At 43.2% G+C, this 20,305-nt stretch overlaps 1 protein-coding gene across 1 annotated transcript in view; it reads right to left on the minus strand.

Moving 5' to 3' along the window:
* phf19 (PHD finger protein 19) overlaps positions 1 to 20,053 on the minus strand; it is a 44,687-nt gene extending 24,634 nt beyond the window's left edge. The window contains exons 1-5 of the mRNA XM_073050245.1: positions 19,845 to 20,053; positions 15,145 to 15,342; positions 10,028 to 10,109; positions 7,247 to 7,342; positions 2,681 to 2,781 (exon numbers count right to left, since the gene is read on the minus strand). Coding sequence (XP_072906346.1) covers positions 2,681 to 2,781; positions 7,247 to 7,342; positions 10,028 to 10,109; positions 15,145 to 15,327 — 462 coding nt within the window. The 5' untranslated portion in view covers positions 15,328 to 15,342; positions 19,845 to 20,053. The remainder of the gene's footprint in view (positions 1 to 2,680; positions 2,782 to 7,246; positions 7,343 to 10,027; positions 10,110 to 15,144; positions 15,343 to 19,844) is intronic.
* Between the last annotated feature and the right edge of the window lie 252 nt (positions 20,054 to 20,305).

Raw genomic sequence — 20,305 nt, forward strand, 5'->3', positions numbered from 1 at the left:
AAAGACGCACAGGCTAGAAGGCCAACTGTTCTCATAGGTACAACTGGGTGGCAAGAACTCATTGGGCCAGAAGGGTCTGTTACCATCTCGTATCTCTAAATTAAAAATAAATAAAATATCCTCAGCCCTGTATTAAGCTCTACGATAGTTACACAAGACCTGGACTGAATGCTTTCTGCTCGGGAGACTTGAATTCTTCCTATTTTGTCTTCATTGTGATTTTTCTTTGGTAATAACAAGTACATCCAGTAACTTACAAAACCTTCAGCCAAGTTTAGATTTCTTTGATAACTGGCAACTGTCTTAGCATTGATAGAGGATAATGGTTGAACTCTTAAAGCTGTTCATTACTACCAGTGTTTACAGTTACCTGGCTGTCTGGGTATTTTCCCTGAGTTACCCTGACCAGCATGATTTCTCTTTGTCCACTATCAGAGGCAATGTATCAATAATCCATACAGAATATCCTCCTTTTTAAAAAAAATCATTCTTAAGCCACAATGTATGGCTGGCATTAAATAAATAGGTTAAGTTTCATCAGTGTTCAAAAATTAAGAACTTTTCAAAGTAGGTTTTTGGGCATGTGTGTTTGGCTGTGGTCATTTAAAAAAAAATTAACTCTATGTTTGCCAGCATTTTCATATTTCTTGAGATTGTGTGTGACAGGGAATGGTGTTATAAAGAGCTAGGGTGCCTAAGACATTTGCACAGTACCGTAGTAATTTTATGTACTGCTGCCGATTTCATTACATATGTGAGTGATGATAAACTTGATTCTGATATGGGTCTCTGTTGTAGACTGAGAGTGGGAAGGGGGCAGGGAGAGGGGAATCATGGTTGGGAAAAGGGGAAGGGAGAGGGGAGGGAGTGGGAAGCACCAGAGGGACATTCTGTAATGATCAAAAAACCAGTTGTTTGGAATCAATTGACCTTGCTTGATGTCTCTAGGCTGGTTTGTCTGCATCGCCAATCCCTGTCACTCCTTCTCTGCCACCCGCCTCAAACCTCTTTTGTGGCACCTCACCCTCACCATTCACAACATCCTTTGCTCCCATCAGATTTACAGACGCGCGTGTGTGTGTGTGTGTGTGTTTTCATGTAATACGTGTGGTTGTCAATTTCAGCATGATGATTATGTTGGTGCATCTCATCTGATGTGTGTTTGAAGGTAGAGGCCAATTCTTGAGTGGCATGACATTCACAGTGGGGACAAGGGTGTTGTGCCTACGGAATCGGGGCAACTGTTATTGCTGCTTTCCTGTTCTGTCGGGCGGCCTCAAGTCTGCGTAATGCACATCTTTTGTAAGTTGCCGTGAGCAAGTTTAACCAAGGCGCACTAACCAATTCCGTCTCGCGCTCTTTGCTACAGATGCTGAGGAAGAAGCCCGCTATAAACAATACCGGCTTTCACATGATCTTTAGACGTCCTACAAGGTCTGCACCAGTTTCTGATTCCCCATGATAACGGTCCATAAAACAGCTGCTTAGGGAGTCCTCCGTGCATATGACATGTTTGGTGCAGTGAAGTCTTTCAAGATCATGACTTCAATACTGGTAGTCTTTGGCCTATGAGGATTTCCAGGTTTCTGAAAGGGTCACATGCCAGCAGATAGCCAGAATGGATCTCAGGCTGTGGCATGTGGATGTGCTCCTGCAGTTTGATTTCCCTTTTGCACCGTACCACTGCCGTAAAACCACAAACTCCACGACACATCAGTGATTTTAAACCCAATTCTGATTCGGAGTTACAAATGTGACATTTGATCCGAAGAACTCAAGCAGCAAAAGAAGAACGGTGGTGCTGAAATGTCTGCACTGTAGCTGGCGGTTAATGAATTAGATTTACACACACCTTCAAGATACTGGAAATTCCACAGATTCAATTTTTGATGTTAACACACACACCTCCAAAAACCTACTTTTAAAAAAGTTTATTTTTGAACATTGATGGAACTCAGCCTGTTTTAATGCCATCAATACATAGTGTTTTAAGAGTGATTTTATTTAACATGGGGGCATTGAACTTGCGCTATTGATAAATTGCTTCTGATAGCAGACTCAGTGATGTGATAGGGTAACTCAGGGAAAACGTAATCGGTACCCAGGTGAAATTTCTATGTTTTTAATTATCCAAGTCTGCCTTCTAATCTTGCAAACTAACATCATTTCCAAAGTAACACACACAGAATGCTGGAGGAACTCAGCAGGCCAGGCAGCATCTGCAGAAAAGAGTAAACAGTCAACGCTTTGGGCTGAGACCCTTCATCGGGACTGGAAAGAAAGAGGAGAATTGAGAGCAAGAATCCTCCTTCTTAACTCAGAGTCCTTCTTACTCTGATTTCCCCCGTCTTTCTTTCCAATCCTGAGGACGTCAACTGTTTACTTTTCTCCCCCCATAGATGCTGCCTGACCTGCTGAGCTCCTCCAGCATTTTGTGTGTGGCTCTGGATTTCCAGAATCTGTTGAATTTCTGACGTTTATGATCAATTCCAGAGTCCTGGATCTGAACATAATAATTGGGTGTTGAACATCTTCCATCAAAATGGGACAATACTACAAACTTCACCTTTCAGATAATAATCTCAATGACCTTATACAGAGATACCTGCAGTTTTTTTTTAAAAAGACACAGGCAGTATTTAAGATAGTAAAGATACCAGGAATATAAACCAGCTCTTACCCTTACGGCCAATGCAAATATACACTGCCGACAGAACCAAGGAGAGGAGGAGGCATTTATTGTTCTATCAACTTTGGGATTGTGGCATTGCTGATGGTATCCTAAAGAAAAAGAAAATGTTAATATTCAAATCAAATTTCTTTTGTCAAAATTAGTCAAATTACAGAACTGGAAAAAGTCAGGCACATATACAGTATACAGCTGGGGTCTTAAGACGTTTGCACAGTCCTGTAGTAATTTTATGTATTGCAATGTACTGCTGCCACAAAAAAAAATCAAATTTCGTAACATGTGAGTGATGATAAACCTGAATCTGATATGGGTCTATTGTGGACTGAGTGGGAAGGGGGCAGGGGGTGGAGGGGAATCATGGTTGAGGAAAAAGGGGAAGGGAGAGGGGAGGGAGCGGGAAGCACCAGAGAGACATTCTGTAATGATCAACGAACCAGTTGTCTGGAAGCAAATGACCTTATCCAGTGTCTCGGGGCTGGGTGTGTCTGCACTCGAACCACGCCTCCCTCCCCCAAGCCCCTGGCCCTCTTTGTCTGCCACCTGCCCCACCCTCACCATTCCCAACATTCTTTGCTTCCGTCAGATTTACAAACTCACTCTCTGCTCCACATTGACAAATACAGCACTGTGCAAAAGTCTTGGGCACTCTAGCTATATCTATGTGCCTAAGACTTCTGCACCGTACTGTATTTTCATTCTATTATTTTATGTGAACCTCTGTGGCAGAAACCCCAATAGGCTTCTAGTCCATCACCCTAACCACTCAGCCAACACAACTGCTGCCTGGGGCGGTAGGAGGAAGAAACTTTAGGGGCTTTTAAGACAGGCACACGAATGAGCGAGTGATGGAAGGTACAGACATCGTGTAGGCAGGAGAGATTAGTTTAATTGGCCATTTGATTAACTGGTTCAGCACAACATAGTGGGCTGAAGGACCTGTTCCTGTGCTGTACTGTTCTATGTCCAGGTGAACATGAAGTAAACAAGCTCTGAGAACAAAAGGGGACAAATATCAGTATTAATTTTCTGTCTGTTAAATTAAGGGGCATCTTTTCCACAACTGGAATACACCTCTTTCAGAAAGTCTGTATTACTGGGTCACCTGAGGTTTCCATGGCAACATTTATAATCTACCCCCAACTGCCCCAGAACAATCAACCATGTGGGCAGCATGGCGGTGTAGCGGTTAGCCTAACGCTATTACGGCGTTAGCAGCCCTGGTTCAATTCCTGCTATCGTCTGTAAGGAGTTTGTACGTTTTCCAGTGAATGTGTGGGACTCCTCCAGGCTTGCAGGTCTCCCACACTCCCCAAGATGTGTGGACTAGCAGGTTAATTGGTCACATGGCTATACTTGGGCTGGGAGGGCCTGTTACCATTCTGTATCATGGACACAAGAGAACCTGCAGATGCTGGAAATCTTCAGCAAACCACACAAAATGCCAGAGGAATTTAACAAGCCGGGCAGCATAAACAGTCGAATTTTCGGGCTGAGACCCTTCATCAGGACTGAAAAGGAAGGGGGCAGACGCCAGAATAAAGTGGTGGGATTGGAGGAAGTACATGCTGGCAGGTGAAAGGAGATACCAAGCGAGGGTAGACTGGATTTGTTTTCACTGCAGTGAAGGAGGACCGGGGGTGTTCTTATAGAGGTGTACAGAATTGTTCAAGTACTTGTGTTGGAGTGTCATGTTACAGATTTTCAAGACACTGGAGGAATAATTGGAATATTGTTTGCAGTTCAGTTTGCCTTGCTATGGGAAGAATGGCATTAAGCTGGAAAGGGTGTGGAGAGGATTCGCAAGGACGCTGTCAGGACTGAAGTTATAAAGAGAGATTGAATAGACCGGATTTATTTTTCCTGGAGTGAAGGAGGCGGTGGTCACATGACAAATGGTCACAGTGTTTTCCCAGGGTAGAGGACTCTAATACTAGAGGGCGATAATTTAAGGTGAAAGGGGTAAACTTTAAAGGGGACTAGAGGGCAGATTTTCAGAGGGTACTGGGTATAGAGATGCAGAGGCAAATACAATCGCAACTTTTAGAACATAGAATAGTACAGCACATTACAGGCCCTTCGGCCCACAATGTTGTGCTGACCCTCAAACCCTGCCTCTCAAATAACCCCCTACCTTAAATTCCTCCATATACCTGTCTAGTAATCTCTTAAACTTCACTAGTGTGTCTGCCTCCACCACTGACTCAGGCAGTGCATTCCATGCACCAACCACTCTCTGAGTGAAAAACCTTCCTCTAATATCCCCATTGAACTTCCCTCCCCTTACCTTAAAGCCATGTCCTGTTGTATTGAGCAGTGGTGCCCTGGGGAAGAGGCGCTGGCTGTCCTCTCTGTCTATTCCTCTTAATATTTTGTACACCTCTAACATGTCTCCTCTCATCCTCCTTCTCTCCAAAGAGTAAAGCCCTAGCTCCCTTAATCTCTGATCATAATCCATACTCTCTAAGCCAGGCAGCATCCTGGTAAATCTCCTCTGTACCCTTTCCAATGCTTCCACATCCTTCCTATAGTGAGGTGACCAGAACTGGACACAGTACTCCAATGTTTTAAAACACATTTGGACTGGTACATTAATAGAAAATGTTTAGAGCAGGGGATTCCCAACCTTTTTTATGCCATGGGCCCCTACCCCTAACCGAGGGGGCCATGGACCCCAGGTTGGGAAGCCCTGCTCTACACTAGGATCTGGATCAAACAGGGTAAATGGGATCAATTCAGTCAGGAATCTTGATCAGCATGGATGAGTTGGACTGAAGGATTTCCTTCTAGCTACAACTGTATGACTCAAATTCTGGAAGCAAGATTTCAAAATGAATTAGAATTCTGTGATAGAGGGAGAAGTATAGAGGGTTATTTTTAAATCTGGTGTGTCTGGGTAGCCTCCAATGTGATAGCATGAACAATGATTTCTCTAGCTTCTGGCAATGTAACCTTTCTCCCCCTTCTTTCATGTTCCATCCCACGTTCTAGCTCCCCCTCACCCCATCACCTCCCTCTGGTAACCCTCCTCCTACCCTTTCTCCCATGGTCCACCTTCCTATCAGATTCCTTCTTCTTCAGCCCTTTACCGCTTCCACCTATCATCTCTCAGCTTCTTACTTCATCCTCCTTCCCCACCAACCTCCCTTCCTTCTCACCTGGTCTCACCTGTCACCTTCTCATTCCGGCCTCCTTTCCAGTCCTGATGAAGGGTCTCAGCCCAAAACGTTGACTGTTTACTCCTCTCCATAGATGCTGCCTGACCTGCTGAGTTCCTCCAGCATTTAGTGGGTGTAACTTATGTTATGGATCCCAAGGTATTCAAACCATCAGATGGGCCCATTTAGAAGATTTGCAACTACCAGACAGCAACCTAATCTCAAATAGAGTGGACTTCAGTTTCATTCCAACCGATTCCTCTAACTAGGTCGCACAAGGCACAGACAGCTGTGCGATTTAAATATCCAAGGGTCACAGGCTGAAGTCATGGCCACAGTCTCTTTGATATAGGATCAGAACAAGGGGAAATTATAGAACATAGAAAGCCGTGGGCTAGTACAGGCCCTTCGGCCCACAATGTTGTGCTGCCCTTTTATTTTAAGATCAATCTAATCCCTCCCTCCCATTCATGTACCTATCTAAGAGTTGCTTAAACGTCCCTAAGTGCCTCTACCATTACTCCTACTACTGAGTAAAAAAAGCTACTTATGACATCCTCCCTCTCCAATTATGCCCTTTGTATTGGCTGTTTCTGCCCTGGGAAAAAGTCTCTGCCTATCCACTTAATCTATGCCTCATATCATTTTATACACCTCTATCAGGTTACCTCTCATCCTCCGTTGATCCAAAGGGAAAAGCCCGAGCTCACTCAACCTATCCTTATTGACTTTGTATAAAGTGCCATGCACTAACATTCATATGGAAGACTATGTTGGATGACACCCTTCAAACTGTTCTCTCTCTCTCTCTCTCTCACACACACACTGGGAAAACTTGCACCCCCCTCTAATCATCTGGAGTTCTAAGTACATTTATTGTCAAAGTACGTATGCAGTACACAACCCTGAGATTCGTCTTCCCACAGACAGTCACCAAAGAAACACCATGGAACCTGTTCAAAGAAAACATCGCCCAATGCGCAAAGACAAAATCGCGCGAACGGCAAAAAATGAGTGAGAAACATAGAATAAAATATCAAACCACAGTCATTGAACAGTCTAGGAATATTTAGTTTAGTTCAGTTCAATTTAGCACTGTGTCGTTCATTGACTGCAGGCCGCTGAGCCAATCTGCCCCAATCAAGATCCCAGGATCAAAAGTTGCAGTTAAAATAGAAAATACTCTCTGTGGGGATCAGGTTGGCTTGGAGGTCCTGATGAAGGGTCTCGGCCCAAAATATTGATTGTTTATTCCTCCCCATAGATGCTGCCCGACTTGCTGAGTTCCTCCAGCATTTTGTGTGTGTTACTCTGGACTTTCAATATCTGCAGAATCTCGTGTTTAATATAAGACCAGACCTAGCCAGACACTAAGGGAAATGCAAACAGTTCCTCTTACCCAAGCCACACTTGCCACAAATCAAAATTTCATTGGGAGGTGTAGAATTTTTTTCCATGCAGATTTTACATTTCGGCTCTTCACCTGGAACTCCAGCTGTTAAAGATAAACAGAAAAGATTAAAATGGAAGTCTTAGACAAAGAGTCAAACAGCAAAGACAAGGGAATTACAATCAAAAATTAAATGTTAATATATTGAGATGAAGCTTTCAAACACCACGTGCCTCAAGATAACTGCAAGGTGGAAGCAGCTCCTCACCACAACACATTCTAACTCACTTCAAATGTTCAGTGATATTAAAGTTATTTTTCTTTTCAAACTTTTTTTTATTGATTTAAAAGAATAAGGATAAATACAAGTCAGAGAAGTTATCTCAAATACATATTTCAATAAAAGTACAAAGGAATATACACTGTCAAAATCATGTATAGTATAATATTGAGCTAACCTCCTCTTAACAATTCATAGAAAAAAAGTCTCAAAATTTCTATTATGGAGAAAGAAAAAAAAACCCCACTAAAGTAACCTAAAACAAAAAAAAGAGACTGGGCAGTCCATTTTGAGGATATAATTGAAAAAAGGAAAAATCCTTCTGGTCAAATCTAAAACTTCGCGGAGAAGAAAAAAAAATTACCTAAAAAAGTATATAAAAAAAAAGAATTATATCATATGAAAATATTGAATGAAAGGTCACCAAGTTTGCTCAAACTTAAAAGATGTATCAATCGTCCGACTTCTAATTTTCTCCAAACTTAAAGATGACATAATGGAGGAGAGCCAGAAAAAAAAAAATCAGTAGGTGGATTAGGATCCTTCCAAACGACTGAGAGTACGAGAATTCCCCAGATAGGACTCCAGTCTATCGCGAGGTTAACCCCCAGCATTTTGCCGGTACCCATTTTCAGCTGGGTGGACTGGAGCAATGTGTGGTTAAGTGCCTTGCTCAAGGACACAACACGCTGCCTCGGCTGGGGCTCGAACTCACAACCTTCAGATCACTAGTCCAATACCTTAACCACTTGGCCACACGCCACACTATTGATAGTAAGTTGGAATAGAAACCAGACGCTTTTGAAAATGAACTTCTAGTTAGTGAAGAGGTCCTGAGGGTCCAGGTCACCAGGGTTGGAGGTCCATGTGAGTCCAGAAGTCAAGCCCATGTTTGGTGTCCTGGGGTGAAGTCCAAAGTCACAGGCCCAATGCCTGCGACTCTGAGAATGTGGGGCCAAGGACTTGAACCCTGGAGGCAGCTGGTCCTGCGGCTGGAAGACTTTGTATGTGGGTGAGTGGGAGGGAGGGACGGATAGGAAAGGGGCTTGTTTTGCTGGTGCTGTGGTTGCTGCTTGTGTTGTTCAGCCGAGCGGGGGTGGGCATGCTGTGTTGGCAGCAGTGTCTGTGGCGACAATCAGGGGCTGCCCTCAGCACATCCCGGTGTGCTGGATATTAACCCAAACCACACACTTCGCTGTACGTTTCAATGTACATGTGATAAATGAATCTGAATCCAAATCCAATTCTACTCGAGTGACTGACCTCAGTGATTGGAAAGTACCTTTGGAGCAGGGGCTGTGTTGATGTAGCCTGCTGGCTCTCCTGTGAAGCAGCTGGTTGAAAAGCTAGACAGCTATTGATACGTATGGAAACTAGACCCAGAAGTGGGGAGAAGAGCAAGGAAAGCTTATTTTATTTTGAACACCTCTACAACTAATAACGTTAAAGAAATTCTTGGGAGTATTGTAAGCAGTTTTGTCCCCCATATCAAGGAAATGATGTGCTGGCATTGGAGAGGGTCCAGAGCAAGATCACGAGAACAATCCTTGGAATGAAGCTTTTGATAGCTCTGGGCCAGAACTCGCTGGAGCTTAGAAGGAAGGGGGGGGGGGGGGGGAATCTCACTGAAGCCTATAAATATTGAAAGGCCAAGATAGGGTGGGCATGGCAAGAATGTTTCCCATAGTGGAGGAGTTGAGAATCAAAGGCCACAGACTCAGAATGCAAAGGCGTCCCTTTAGAACAGAGATGACGATGAATTCATTGCCACGGGCGGCTGTGGAGGCCAAGATGTTGGGGACATTCAAGGCAGAGGTTGGTAGATTCTTGAGTTGTAAGGGCATGAAAGAATACAGGGAGAAGGCAGGAGATCGGGGCTGAGAGGGAAAAGGATCAGCCATAACGAAACGGCGGAGCAGACTCGATGGCTGAAAATGCCTTGTTCTGCTCCTATATCTTATGATCTTAACTGGAATCCCAGGCTCTACAAATGAAGTGCACAAGACATTAGTTTTAGAAATATGAGGTTCCATTTTAGGAAGACTTTCCAGGAAGAACTTGGATAGGCCTGGAGGAGAGCCACTGAGAAGCCTTCATCATCAAGAGGCTTGAACAGAACGGAGAGGCCAGGGTTATTTTCCATACACCAAAGACAACTAAGAGAAGGCTTCTGAGAGGTGCTTCCAAACACAAATGATAAGAAAGAGGAAATAAAGTTAAAGAGCAAAATAAAGACAGTGAGCTCAAAATTGGTTGCCATTTCTCACCATGCAACCAAGGCCACACTACCACACTATAAAAAGTATTTTTTTTAAAAACCATAATTAACTTGGGAGCAGACTCAGACTGTAAAAGGTATCTACATGCACGTCCTTTCTATCAGTAAAAAAAGAAACTATTGTTGATCAGTGTGAGAGCATTTTAACCTTCCCAACAGTGGTTAGATCCTATATAAAAAAAAAAGTGAAATCCCCCATTAGCATTCACATAGACCTGAATAATATACTCACCATGTTGTATATCTTTCCAAAGAATCCAAAATTCAGAATTATCTTCAAAGACTAAAAGGCAGTTTTGCTTATGTTTGTTCACCTGAAGAATTTAAACAAAATTAGTCCATAAACTGAGCATTAAACTTGTGGGTACTATTTAAGCATTGATTAATACCTCATTTTCAGATTATCTTATAAATGCAATCTATTAAAAATGCTACATTATGTCAGAGGAGTTTTTTTCAGGTGCAAAAATAGAATATTATAATGGAAGAACAAGGTTATCCTCTGTGTCAATACCTAACCCTCCCACAAATAAAAACTTTAAACCAATTTATTAAACAGCAGCAAAGTATATTAAAACCATAATGAGAGCATGACTTGGGTGAAACAAATAGCCTGTTCTCAAGTCCTATTTAGCCTACTGACTGCATTTAGGCAAATTTTTATTTCCTGCTGAGTAAAGCTCATTTGTTGCTGGTATCAGTAGCAAAATTTATTATTTGATAACTGGAATTTAATACAGGGAAGTGTAAAGTTATGTGCCTGTGCTGAGGGGATAGAAGAGCCAATATAGATTTAAGGGAACAAAACAGATTTAACTTTGGAGGGATGTGGAATTTTAGCTCCAAGGTTAAATCGAAATTGTTCAACATGAGACATGGGAAATTGACAGGAGATTTGCAAAGTTGCAAATTTATGACAAGTTTGTACAACACCGACAAAGGAAAGAAGTGCCCATTAGCTTATAGAGAAAAGTTGAGGGAATGCAAATATAAAGTTTTGGGGACAAGATGGACAAAAGAAAATTCATGGAATGTTTTGAACCAAAATTCACTGACAGGACAATTAACATAGACGGAAGAAAATCATAGACATACAAGGCAAATAAATTTACATAATTTAATGTAGGATTAGTGTATCTAGGTTGTTGGTAACACACTTTCAATGGGCCGAAGAGTCTGCGTCCCTGTCATTCTACAAGGTAAGGACTGCTGGTTTGATCTACAGAGACCTCGTATCACATACTTAATAGACCGAATGGCTTCATTCTCTGCTGCTTTAGTTCTATGACACTGAGTATCTCAATTGGGAAAATTTTGATCAAATTTCCGTCTCCAATGATATTTGTATTTTGGCTACTCCTGGAATTCCTGGGTGGAGATTACTTCCTTCGCACAATAAATAAAACATGTCCTCAGGAAAGACCCAGGACAGTGCTGGGTAATCTGTGGCAAGTGATCCTGCCCCAGACTCCCAAAGACATTCTACCCTCTGAATGGTGGAGTGTGCCCCACTTGCCTGGTCCTGTCCAACACCCTCAACGCTACCTGCTTCCATTGTGACTGTAGTCCATTACCATCTCAAAATGCACTGTAACAACTGGCCAAATTCCTGACCCCTGCCACCTAGAAATAACAACACAACCACAGCAGCACCTGCAAGTTGCCCTCCTGTCTGAAGAAATCTAAGAAGACTAAAGATTAGCTTTCTTTCTCACATGCACATCAAAACGCAGATTGAAATGTGTCACTTGCAACAAAGATCAACACAATCCATGGATGTGCTCAGCCTGCAAGCGTTGCCACACTTCCAATACCAATATAGTGTGTTCACAACTCTCTAACCCTAACCTGTACGTCTTTGGAAATATGGAGCATTGGCATGGGGAGAACATACAAACTGCTGCAGACAATGTGGGAGTTGGACCCCAGTCATTGGCGCAGTAAAGCATTATGCTACACTACCATGCCACCCTAATCAAAATGGAGAAATTAACAGCGGTATGGCCTCACAGTTATAATTTGTCCTATCTGTTCCTCAGGCTAGCAAGATAATCGGTTATTGTTCATTAGTGGATACTCTTGAGAAGGGGATAATAGGCTGTCTTTTTGCAGGTAGTCTCACACCACGCTTGTAGGAAGTTCTAGAGATCTGACCCAGCCAGAATAAACGTTCAGTGATGCATTTTCCAATCAGGGTAGTGTATAACTTGGAGGGCAACTGGCAGGCTCTAGTGTGGCCAATGTTATCATCGCTAGATGGCAGTGGTCAGGGTTTTGGGAGAGACTTAGAGAGCTGTTACAGTGTGCTTTGAGACGATAATGGACTACAGTAACAGATGTCATTGAGGGGGGGGTTGGACTGGATGATAGTTTCTTGAGCCTTGCTGGTAACTGCAATGGACTGAGCAAGCAAAGGATGCTCCTCCATTCAACTGGTGGAAAGTCTTTGGGAGTCAAGGGCAGGGTCACTCACCACAGATTAGCCAGCACCTACCTGCCTTAGCAGTCCCAGTATTTACATGTCTGGCTCGGGTTAATTTCTGGTTAGTGGCAAACCCCAGATTATTAACTGCCGAGGGAGCTTAGAGCCATAAAGAAGCCTTTCAGCCCTCCTCATCCTTGTCAGCCAAGATGACAAGTCGGCAATAGGCAAGCTGTTTATTATCAAGAGTTGCCAATGTTACTTGCTACTTTTCAGCACAAGCCTGAATATTGTCCATGCCTTGCATGTACTGTGTTATTATCTGAGGAACCCTGAACATCCTGATTTATATCATGGAGACTTGCCTTTTGGCCCATCCATCCATGCTGACCAGCTGCCCCTGCAGTGGAGGGAAGGCCATTGGCAAGGTTGCTGAAGGCAGCTGGGCCTAGAGAGATAAGATTAGCTTTACTTGTCACATGTACATCGAAACATACAGTGAAATGTGTCGTTTGCATCCAATTAAATCAGTAGACTGTGCTGGGGGCCGTCTGCAAGCGTCACCACACTTCCCGGTACCAACACAGCGTGACCATAGCTCATAAACCCTCACTGTAGGCCCTAGGAATGTGGGAGGAAACTGGAACACCCAGAGGAAACCCACACAGCCTGAGAGATTATGTAAAACTCCTTACAGGACAGTGGCAGGAACAGAAACCCGATCGGTGTTCACTGGCATTGTAATGCAATTGCACTAACCACACTACCATACCGTCCATCTGGATTTGAGCTACTGCAGCAATGTGTTAGAGCCATATAGCAGAGAAAATGTCCACGCCAACCTTTTGTCTCTCTACAGCGGAGATTCCCAAGATTTTTTAAGCCATGGACCCCTACCATTAACCGAGGGGTCTGTTGACCCCAGGTTGGGACCCCCTGATCAACACCAAGCCCATTGGCATCACATTAGGTCTGCATCCTTTCACCCTGGTTTTGTATTCTCTGCATGAAAATCTTTCCAGTCAAAACCCCTTCATCTCAACTGGTCTCAACATGGTAGGAGTATCTGATACTCCTACCATGGGAAAATGATTCTCTCTACCACAATGCATCACAATCTTACATCTCTCTCTCAGGTCACCCTTTAGCCTCTTTCACTCTAGGAAAAGAAGCTCAGCCTGTCCGATCTTTTTCCCATAACTAAAATCCCCCAATCCAGGTAACATCCTTGTGAATTCACTCTTTACCATGCAACGACATTCTTCCGATAGTTTGGCAACCAAAAACACGCACAACTGTGATCTAATGTCCCAACTTTCATAGCCATGTCGTAACCTAGGAAGGCAAGTTTGCCATGTAACACACACAGAATGCTGCAGGAACTCAGCAGGTCAGGGTGCATCCATGGAGAGCAATAAACTGTTGACATTTCAGACCAAGACACTTCATCAGGACTGAATCAGCCCAAAAGATTGACTGTTTTTCCCCTCTCCGTAGATGCTGCCTGACCTGCAGTGTTCCTCCAGCATTTTGTGTGTTACTCTGGATTTCCAGCATCTGCAGAATTTCTCTCCTACCTACCCGTGCACGTCCTGGGGCTGAAATGATAGGCCTTGAATAACTCCTTCGGGCCGAACATAACTGAGTTTATTCTTTCTCTGTGATAGTCAAAATCTCCAAATTTACTAAGACTCCATCACTCAGGCAAACAATCCCCTGATGTCAAGGGCAGCCACTCTAACCTCCGCTCTGGTACTTGACACAAACTTGGGACGACATGCTATTACAGACCCAGTGACCTGGGTTCAATCCTGCCGCTGTCTGTAAGGAGCTTGTATGTCCTCCAGGGGCTCCAGTTTCCTCCCACATCCAGAAGACGTACAGATTAGTAGGTTACTGGGTGACGTGGGCTTGTTGGACTGGAAGGGGCTGTTATCGTGCGGTATCTCTAAATAAGTGAATATATAAACAAAAACAAACACCCATGTTTGTATCAAGACTGAAGTGAGTCAGGAAGCTGAGCATTTAAGGTGGAATGTAAACAGATGAGTGGTGAGCAGAGAATCTGCCATTTGATGGCACCTTTCACCTTAACTGCTATTATGTTCCTTATAATTAAAGATCAGAAAGTAATCAGCAGTTTGGATTTCTCTTGGTTTAGGGACCGGACAAACAGAGCTGTTTCAGTCAGGCTGAGTATTGTATAAGACTATAAGGCAAAAGAGCAGAATTAAACCATTCAGCCCATCGAGTCTGCTCTGCCATTCCATCATTGCTGATTTATCATCCCTGTCAACCCTATTCTCCTCGTAACCTTTGACACCCTGACTAATCAAGAACCCATCAACCTCCACCTTAAATATGACCATTGACTTAGACGTCTGGGACAATGAATTCCAGATACATCGCCCTCTGGCTAAAGAAATTCCTCCTCATCTCTGTTCTAGACGGACATCCTTCTATCCTGAGGTTGCGCACTCTGGTCCTAGACTCCCCACTATTGGAAATATCTTCTCCACATCTACTCTATCTAGGCCTTTCAATATTCAGTAGGTTTCAGTGACATCCCCCTCATTGTTCTAAACTTCAGTGTATACAGATATTACATTGCCACACTAAGTAAGAGATAAATTATAGTTAGAATATAGAACACTACAGCCCAGTGCAGGCCCTTCGGCCCACAATGTTGCATTGACTTTTTGACCTACTACAAAGATCAACTTTAACCTGACCTTTCCACATAGCCCTGCATTTTTCTATTGGAATATTTCAATTACAGGCTAGTTCCAGGCACAAATCTTCAGTACAAGAGACAGTATTTTGTAAGGGCCCAGAACGTTTAGATATAGGAAGTGCTATATTAGAAACAGCCATTTTATTAAAAGCAATATTTGTTATGTAACTGTCTTAGTCAGGAATATTCATGCCTTCTTGATTTTTCCAAGGTAGACCAACCCATCTGTCCATCTGGATAAGACGTACTGCCCTTCTGTAAATGCACAGTCCTGTTGTATGTGCGCATTTCCGTTTTGCAGAGGTTTGACGGGGACTTTTTCGATCTTTTTGTTGACAATATCAACATTGCTCAGTTCCAAAGTGCCTTTCTCCATCAGCTCCTCCTCTCACTGTAAAAATCAATGCGCAGGGAGAAAAAAAAAGCCACACATTAATAATATGACAATGTCAGCCATTCAGCAATTTTTACACGCTCAGATATTCTAAACATTGGCATGGAGTTGTGTAGCCTCAGTTGTAGCGAGAACTAGGCCCCAAGCCTCGGGCTTGCCTGTTCGAGCGGTGGAATGACAGGCTGGATTGCCTGCGACAGCACACTGCTGGGAGACTGGACCATCGATTGCTGGACGTTGTCGCTCAGGGTCTTGGATTGTATATGTTTTGCTCCCCCTTGAGTGAATATGCTTCTTCGCTTGATATTTTGAATTATGTTACTCGCTGTTTTTGAATGTTTTGCACCTTGGCCCCAGAGGAAGACCAACTTGTTCAGCAGTATCTATGTATGGTTTGAATGATGATTAAACTTGCTTTGATTTTTTTTTATAGCAGAGAAAATGATTGGTCCAACACATTGGAATGTTGCTCATCACCTCTTGGAGCTTCACCTTTAGCAGTCACAATAAAGTTGCTGGATTAAACTGTTCAGAAAGCACAATACATCCATGTCTCTGTGGCCACTTAATTAGGTAACTCCTGTACCCGATGAAGTGGCCACTGAATGTATGCATGTGGTCTTTGGCTGTTGTAGCCCATTCACTTCAAGGATCGGAGTGTTGTGTGTTCGGTGCTCTTCTGCACACCACTGTTGTAACGCTTCTATCCCACTGCTATCACTCTTGAATAGACCTCTGGTACGATAAGATATACTCATGGCCTCACTAACTACCTCATATGATCTTGCACTTTATCATTTACCTGCACTGTACTCTTTCGGCAGACTTTATACGTTATTCTACATTTTACGCAGGTGGTGGGGTTGAAATACGTCTCTACCGAATGAGGTGTAAGGGGCTCCTCCCCTCCGCTAGCCTGCAGGTCACCCTTGGGGAAAGTGTAGCAGCTGCTTAGCCTCCCGATCAGGGTCATGTGAAGCCATGGGAGCAGGTGGTGGATGGTCGTCTGACCAGCCAGTGCAGATCACAAGACCTGGTTATGTGACCACTGACGCCAGGCAGACAACCTCTGAAGAGTATGGTCAATGGCTTGGGTCACCCGTCTCGTAAAGACACTGCCCAGAAGGCGGCAATGGCAGACCACTTCTGTAGGAAAATTTGCCAAGAACAATCATGGTTATGGAAAGACCACGGTCACCTATGTCATGGCACATAATGATGATGTCATACATCACGGCACATAATGATGATGAGGATCGTTTTGCGTTGATCTTGCACAATGCACTGTCTAATGAATTGATCTGTATAAACAGTATGCAAGACAAGCTTTACACTGCATCTTGGTATTTATACCAAATATCAATTCATCATCTCTGGGTCAAAACTTACTGCAAATTCTCCAGACCAAAGTTTACACACGAGCTCTACATTTTACTTCCAATTCCTCAAGCATACAATGAACCTCATGCTGTCTGACAGATCGTGGTCCAAATGGATTGTCAGAGTAATAGTCATGGTCTTTAGAATGTATGTCTCTAAATAAAATTGACATTATTGACACCATTGGTAATGTCATTTGCCCACTCTTTCAAGACACTAATGAAGTTTTTTAATAATTGGATGGTGATCGGGTATTTTATATTTTCTTTTTTAAAAAAGCATCATTTACATTGAAAGGGCTCATTTGCAATTCCAAAATGAGTCTTTTTTGTTCTACTGAAGACCTTATTTTAAGCAGTAACTCTTATTAGGATTCAGAACTCTTTATCAAGGTGCTTAGAAATGATCCCTATAAGAACTCAATATATATTTAATATGGACCGAACAGGCAAATTCTACTCTTGTGTCAAGCAACACACACAAAATGCTGGTGGAACGCAGCAGGCCAGGCAGCATCTATAGGAAGATGTACAGTCGACGTTTCGGGCTGAGACCCTTTGTCAGGACCTTCATCTAGTCCTGACGAAGGGTCTCGGCCCGAAACGTCGACTGTACTTCTTCCTATAGATGCTGCCTGGCCTGCTGCGTTCCACCCGCATTTTGTGTGTGTTGTTTGAATTTCCAGCATCTGCAGATTTCCTCTTGCCTACTCTTATGTCATCTGGTGTTATAGGTTATGGGGAGAAGGCAAGGAAACAGGGTTGAGAGGGATAATTAATTTGCCATGATCAAATAGTGGGGTAGACTCGATGAGCCAAATGGCCCAATTCAGCTATGTCTTACAGTCTAAAATTACATCTGAATTCTTAAATTCATTATTTTCTGAAAACATAGTTACATATTAAGAGTTACAAAAGTAAAATTAAGTATAGTGCTACAGTTTATATTTTGGTAACAATGTTTCAATATTGTATACAAGTTATTCAGTTCAGTTGTTGTGATGTTATTTATTTATGAGATACAGCGTGGAGTTAGGTCCCTTAGGGCCACGCCACCCAGTGACCCCCGATTTAACCCTGGCCTAATCACGGGACAGTTTACGAAGTCCAATTACCCCACCAACCGGTATGTCTTTGGACTGTGGGAGGGGAACGCATGCGCTCATGGGGAGAACATACAAACTCCTTACAGGCAGCGGTGGGAATTGAACCCGGGTCGCTGGAAATGCAAAGCGTTGTGCTAACCACTACACTACCGTGTCGCTCCGTGTAGCTTTCCTGTTGACAATTTAACTTTCTAAGGATTTATTCACTCTGTTGTACCTCACAAGTGTAGTTCAGTGCTAATGCCAGTCTCAGCTGCATCTCAGTTGGACCTGTCGCCTCAAGTGTCAAAAGCTCCTGGGTTCAAATCACACTCGAACACAAAATTCCAGACCAACACTCCAGTGCGGTAGTAAATTCACTCAGTGCAAGACAAGCTGGATTGCGTCTGTCTGCAACTGACCCACTGCGCAATGAGGAACTGCTACATGCTTGTTCTTGCAGAAACATGGCTGCAAGACAACATCCCATACACCGTCAATCTTCAGGCAATGCCACCCGGGGAGCTGGGCTATATTTTATTTTTGAGTCTGTATGATTTTCTGTTATCATAACTATATGTGCTGTGTGTGACTGTTGGTATTGTCTCCCTAGAGGAACACTGCCTGTATACATGTGTATTGTTAAATGCCAATTAAACTTGAACTTGAAAGTTCCCAATTAACACTCTAATGTAGTCCTAAGAGAGTGCTAGTACTGGTGAGATATTAAGTAATCTTCCATCATAATTGGATTCCATTATGAATTTTCCTCAGAGTCCAGTGTCAATATCTTCCTCTCAAACAAGACTGCCTGTTCATTATCTCGTTACTATTCATTAAAGTTTAGACTTTGCAAATTGGCTAGAGTTTTCAACACCACTGAAGTACTTAATTAGCTGTGAAAGGCACTTGGACGTCTTAAAGAGAAATTAAAAGCGCTACATAAATCTACATGTAAGCATACTGTATGTACATAATAAAGAGGAGATGCTAAATGCAATCTCAACGCGGTCTTCCTGAGAACGTCAAAGCGCGCCAAGAACGACCCGCCTCCGAATCTGATGTCATGAACACATTGACCAATGAGCTCGCAAGAATCTCCGCCTGCGTCTCCGCCCAAGCAAGGCTGCGATTAGTCCAAAGTTTGCTGCGGGCGCTCTTACATTTCTGAATGGCCCGAATCGACGTCAGTCAACCCAGTCTGGTCCGCAAAGTCCACCCTGGGCTGCAGACTTTCACAGTAGCGCCGTTATTTTTTTTACAGCTGAAGTTTGTTTTCCTAGCGGCAAAATTAGAAAAAAACGAACGAGTTCATTCATAATATGAACGTTGTACAAAAACGAGGGATGACACGTGAAGAATAAAATAAATCAGACCCGTGCCCTACTTCACTCTAAGTCATCATCATACTTAACAGCATGCAGAACTACAGTATTAAACCGAATAAAATGCAACTTTGACCAACTTTAACAGCCATCAGTCCTAGGCGAGGTGCGCATTAGACGTGAATAACTAGAAGGCAGTAACTTTACAGAATCAGAATATCACAGGCACATGTCGTGAAATGTGTTTTGCGGCAGCGTTAGTAGTAATAAAAAATACCAATTTTGTTATTAAGATAATTCCAAATTTCTTTTAATTTAAAAAAAACTCAACAGGTTGCAAACAGGGCCTGAAACGAAAAAAAGACACGGCACCAGAATATAACTGATTAGATTTAATTCGTACGATAGAAATATCCATGTTGCTAATTTTGTAAAGTTATATATTTTAAAATGTTGGATGATACTGTATAAATCTCCGTATAATCTATAATTTCATAAATTGGAATATTAGCAATAGCTTACTAACCTACGCTTCAATCCATCCTGAGATATGGGTGGTATTAACAAAGTCCCCGACCTTTTGTATTTAATGCAAAAGTTCTGCAGAAGCTCAGGTCGGGTTTGTTCATAATTCCATCATCAGCCATCAGAGTATCTGTGCCGTTTGAGAACCCCCACCGCCCGGCCTTCCTGCATATTCTAGCACTAACCTGCTGCCGTTCCTGCCTCGCTCACTTCCCTGTCGTCCGCCGCTTCTTGGTCAAGCCGCTATCGACAAAAGCCCTTCCAGGCGAATCCAGCGCCCCGCTGCCCGACGAGGGGGAGTGTCAGTATGTCCACTTACAGTCACCGCTCCCTGCCCCTGAAGTCGCCATTTTTTTCCTCTTTCCCGCGATTTATTTGCGTATGCTTATGTAATTAACACATCATCAAGGAAGTTAGCAGAGTGAGTGTGTGTGTGTGTGTGTGTGTGTATGGGCTCCGGCACACGCGCCGTACAACTGCACGCGTGAAATGTCAAGAGCAGAGCCGAAAGCAAATCTGCCGCACACGACGAGCCCGAGTGTGCATAGGGCTGCCTCTTCACATTTAAAACACAACACACACACAAGCCGTACTTTGTGATCGCCTTTTTGCTGTGTCAGCCAATTACGTTGCAAGAAAATATAAA

Source organism: Hemitrygon akajei, chromosome 7 (genome assembly GCF_048418815.1).
Source record: "Hemitrygon akajei chromosome 7, sHemAka1.3, whole genome shotgun sequence".
NCBI lineage: Eukaryota > Metazoa > Chordata > Chondrichthyes > Myliobatiformes > Dasyatidae > Hemitrygon > Hemitrygon akajei.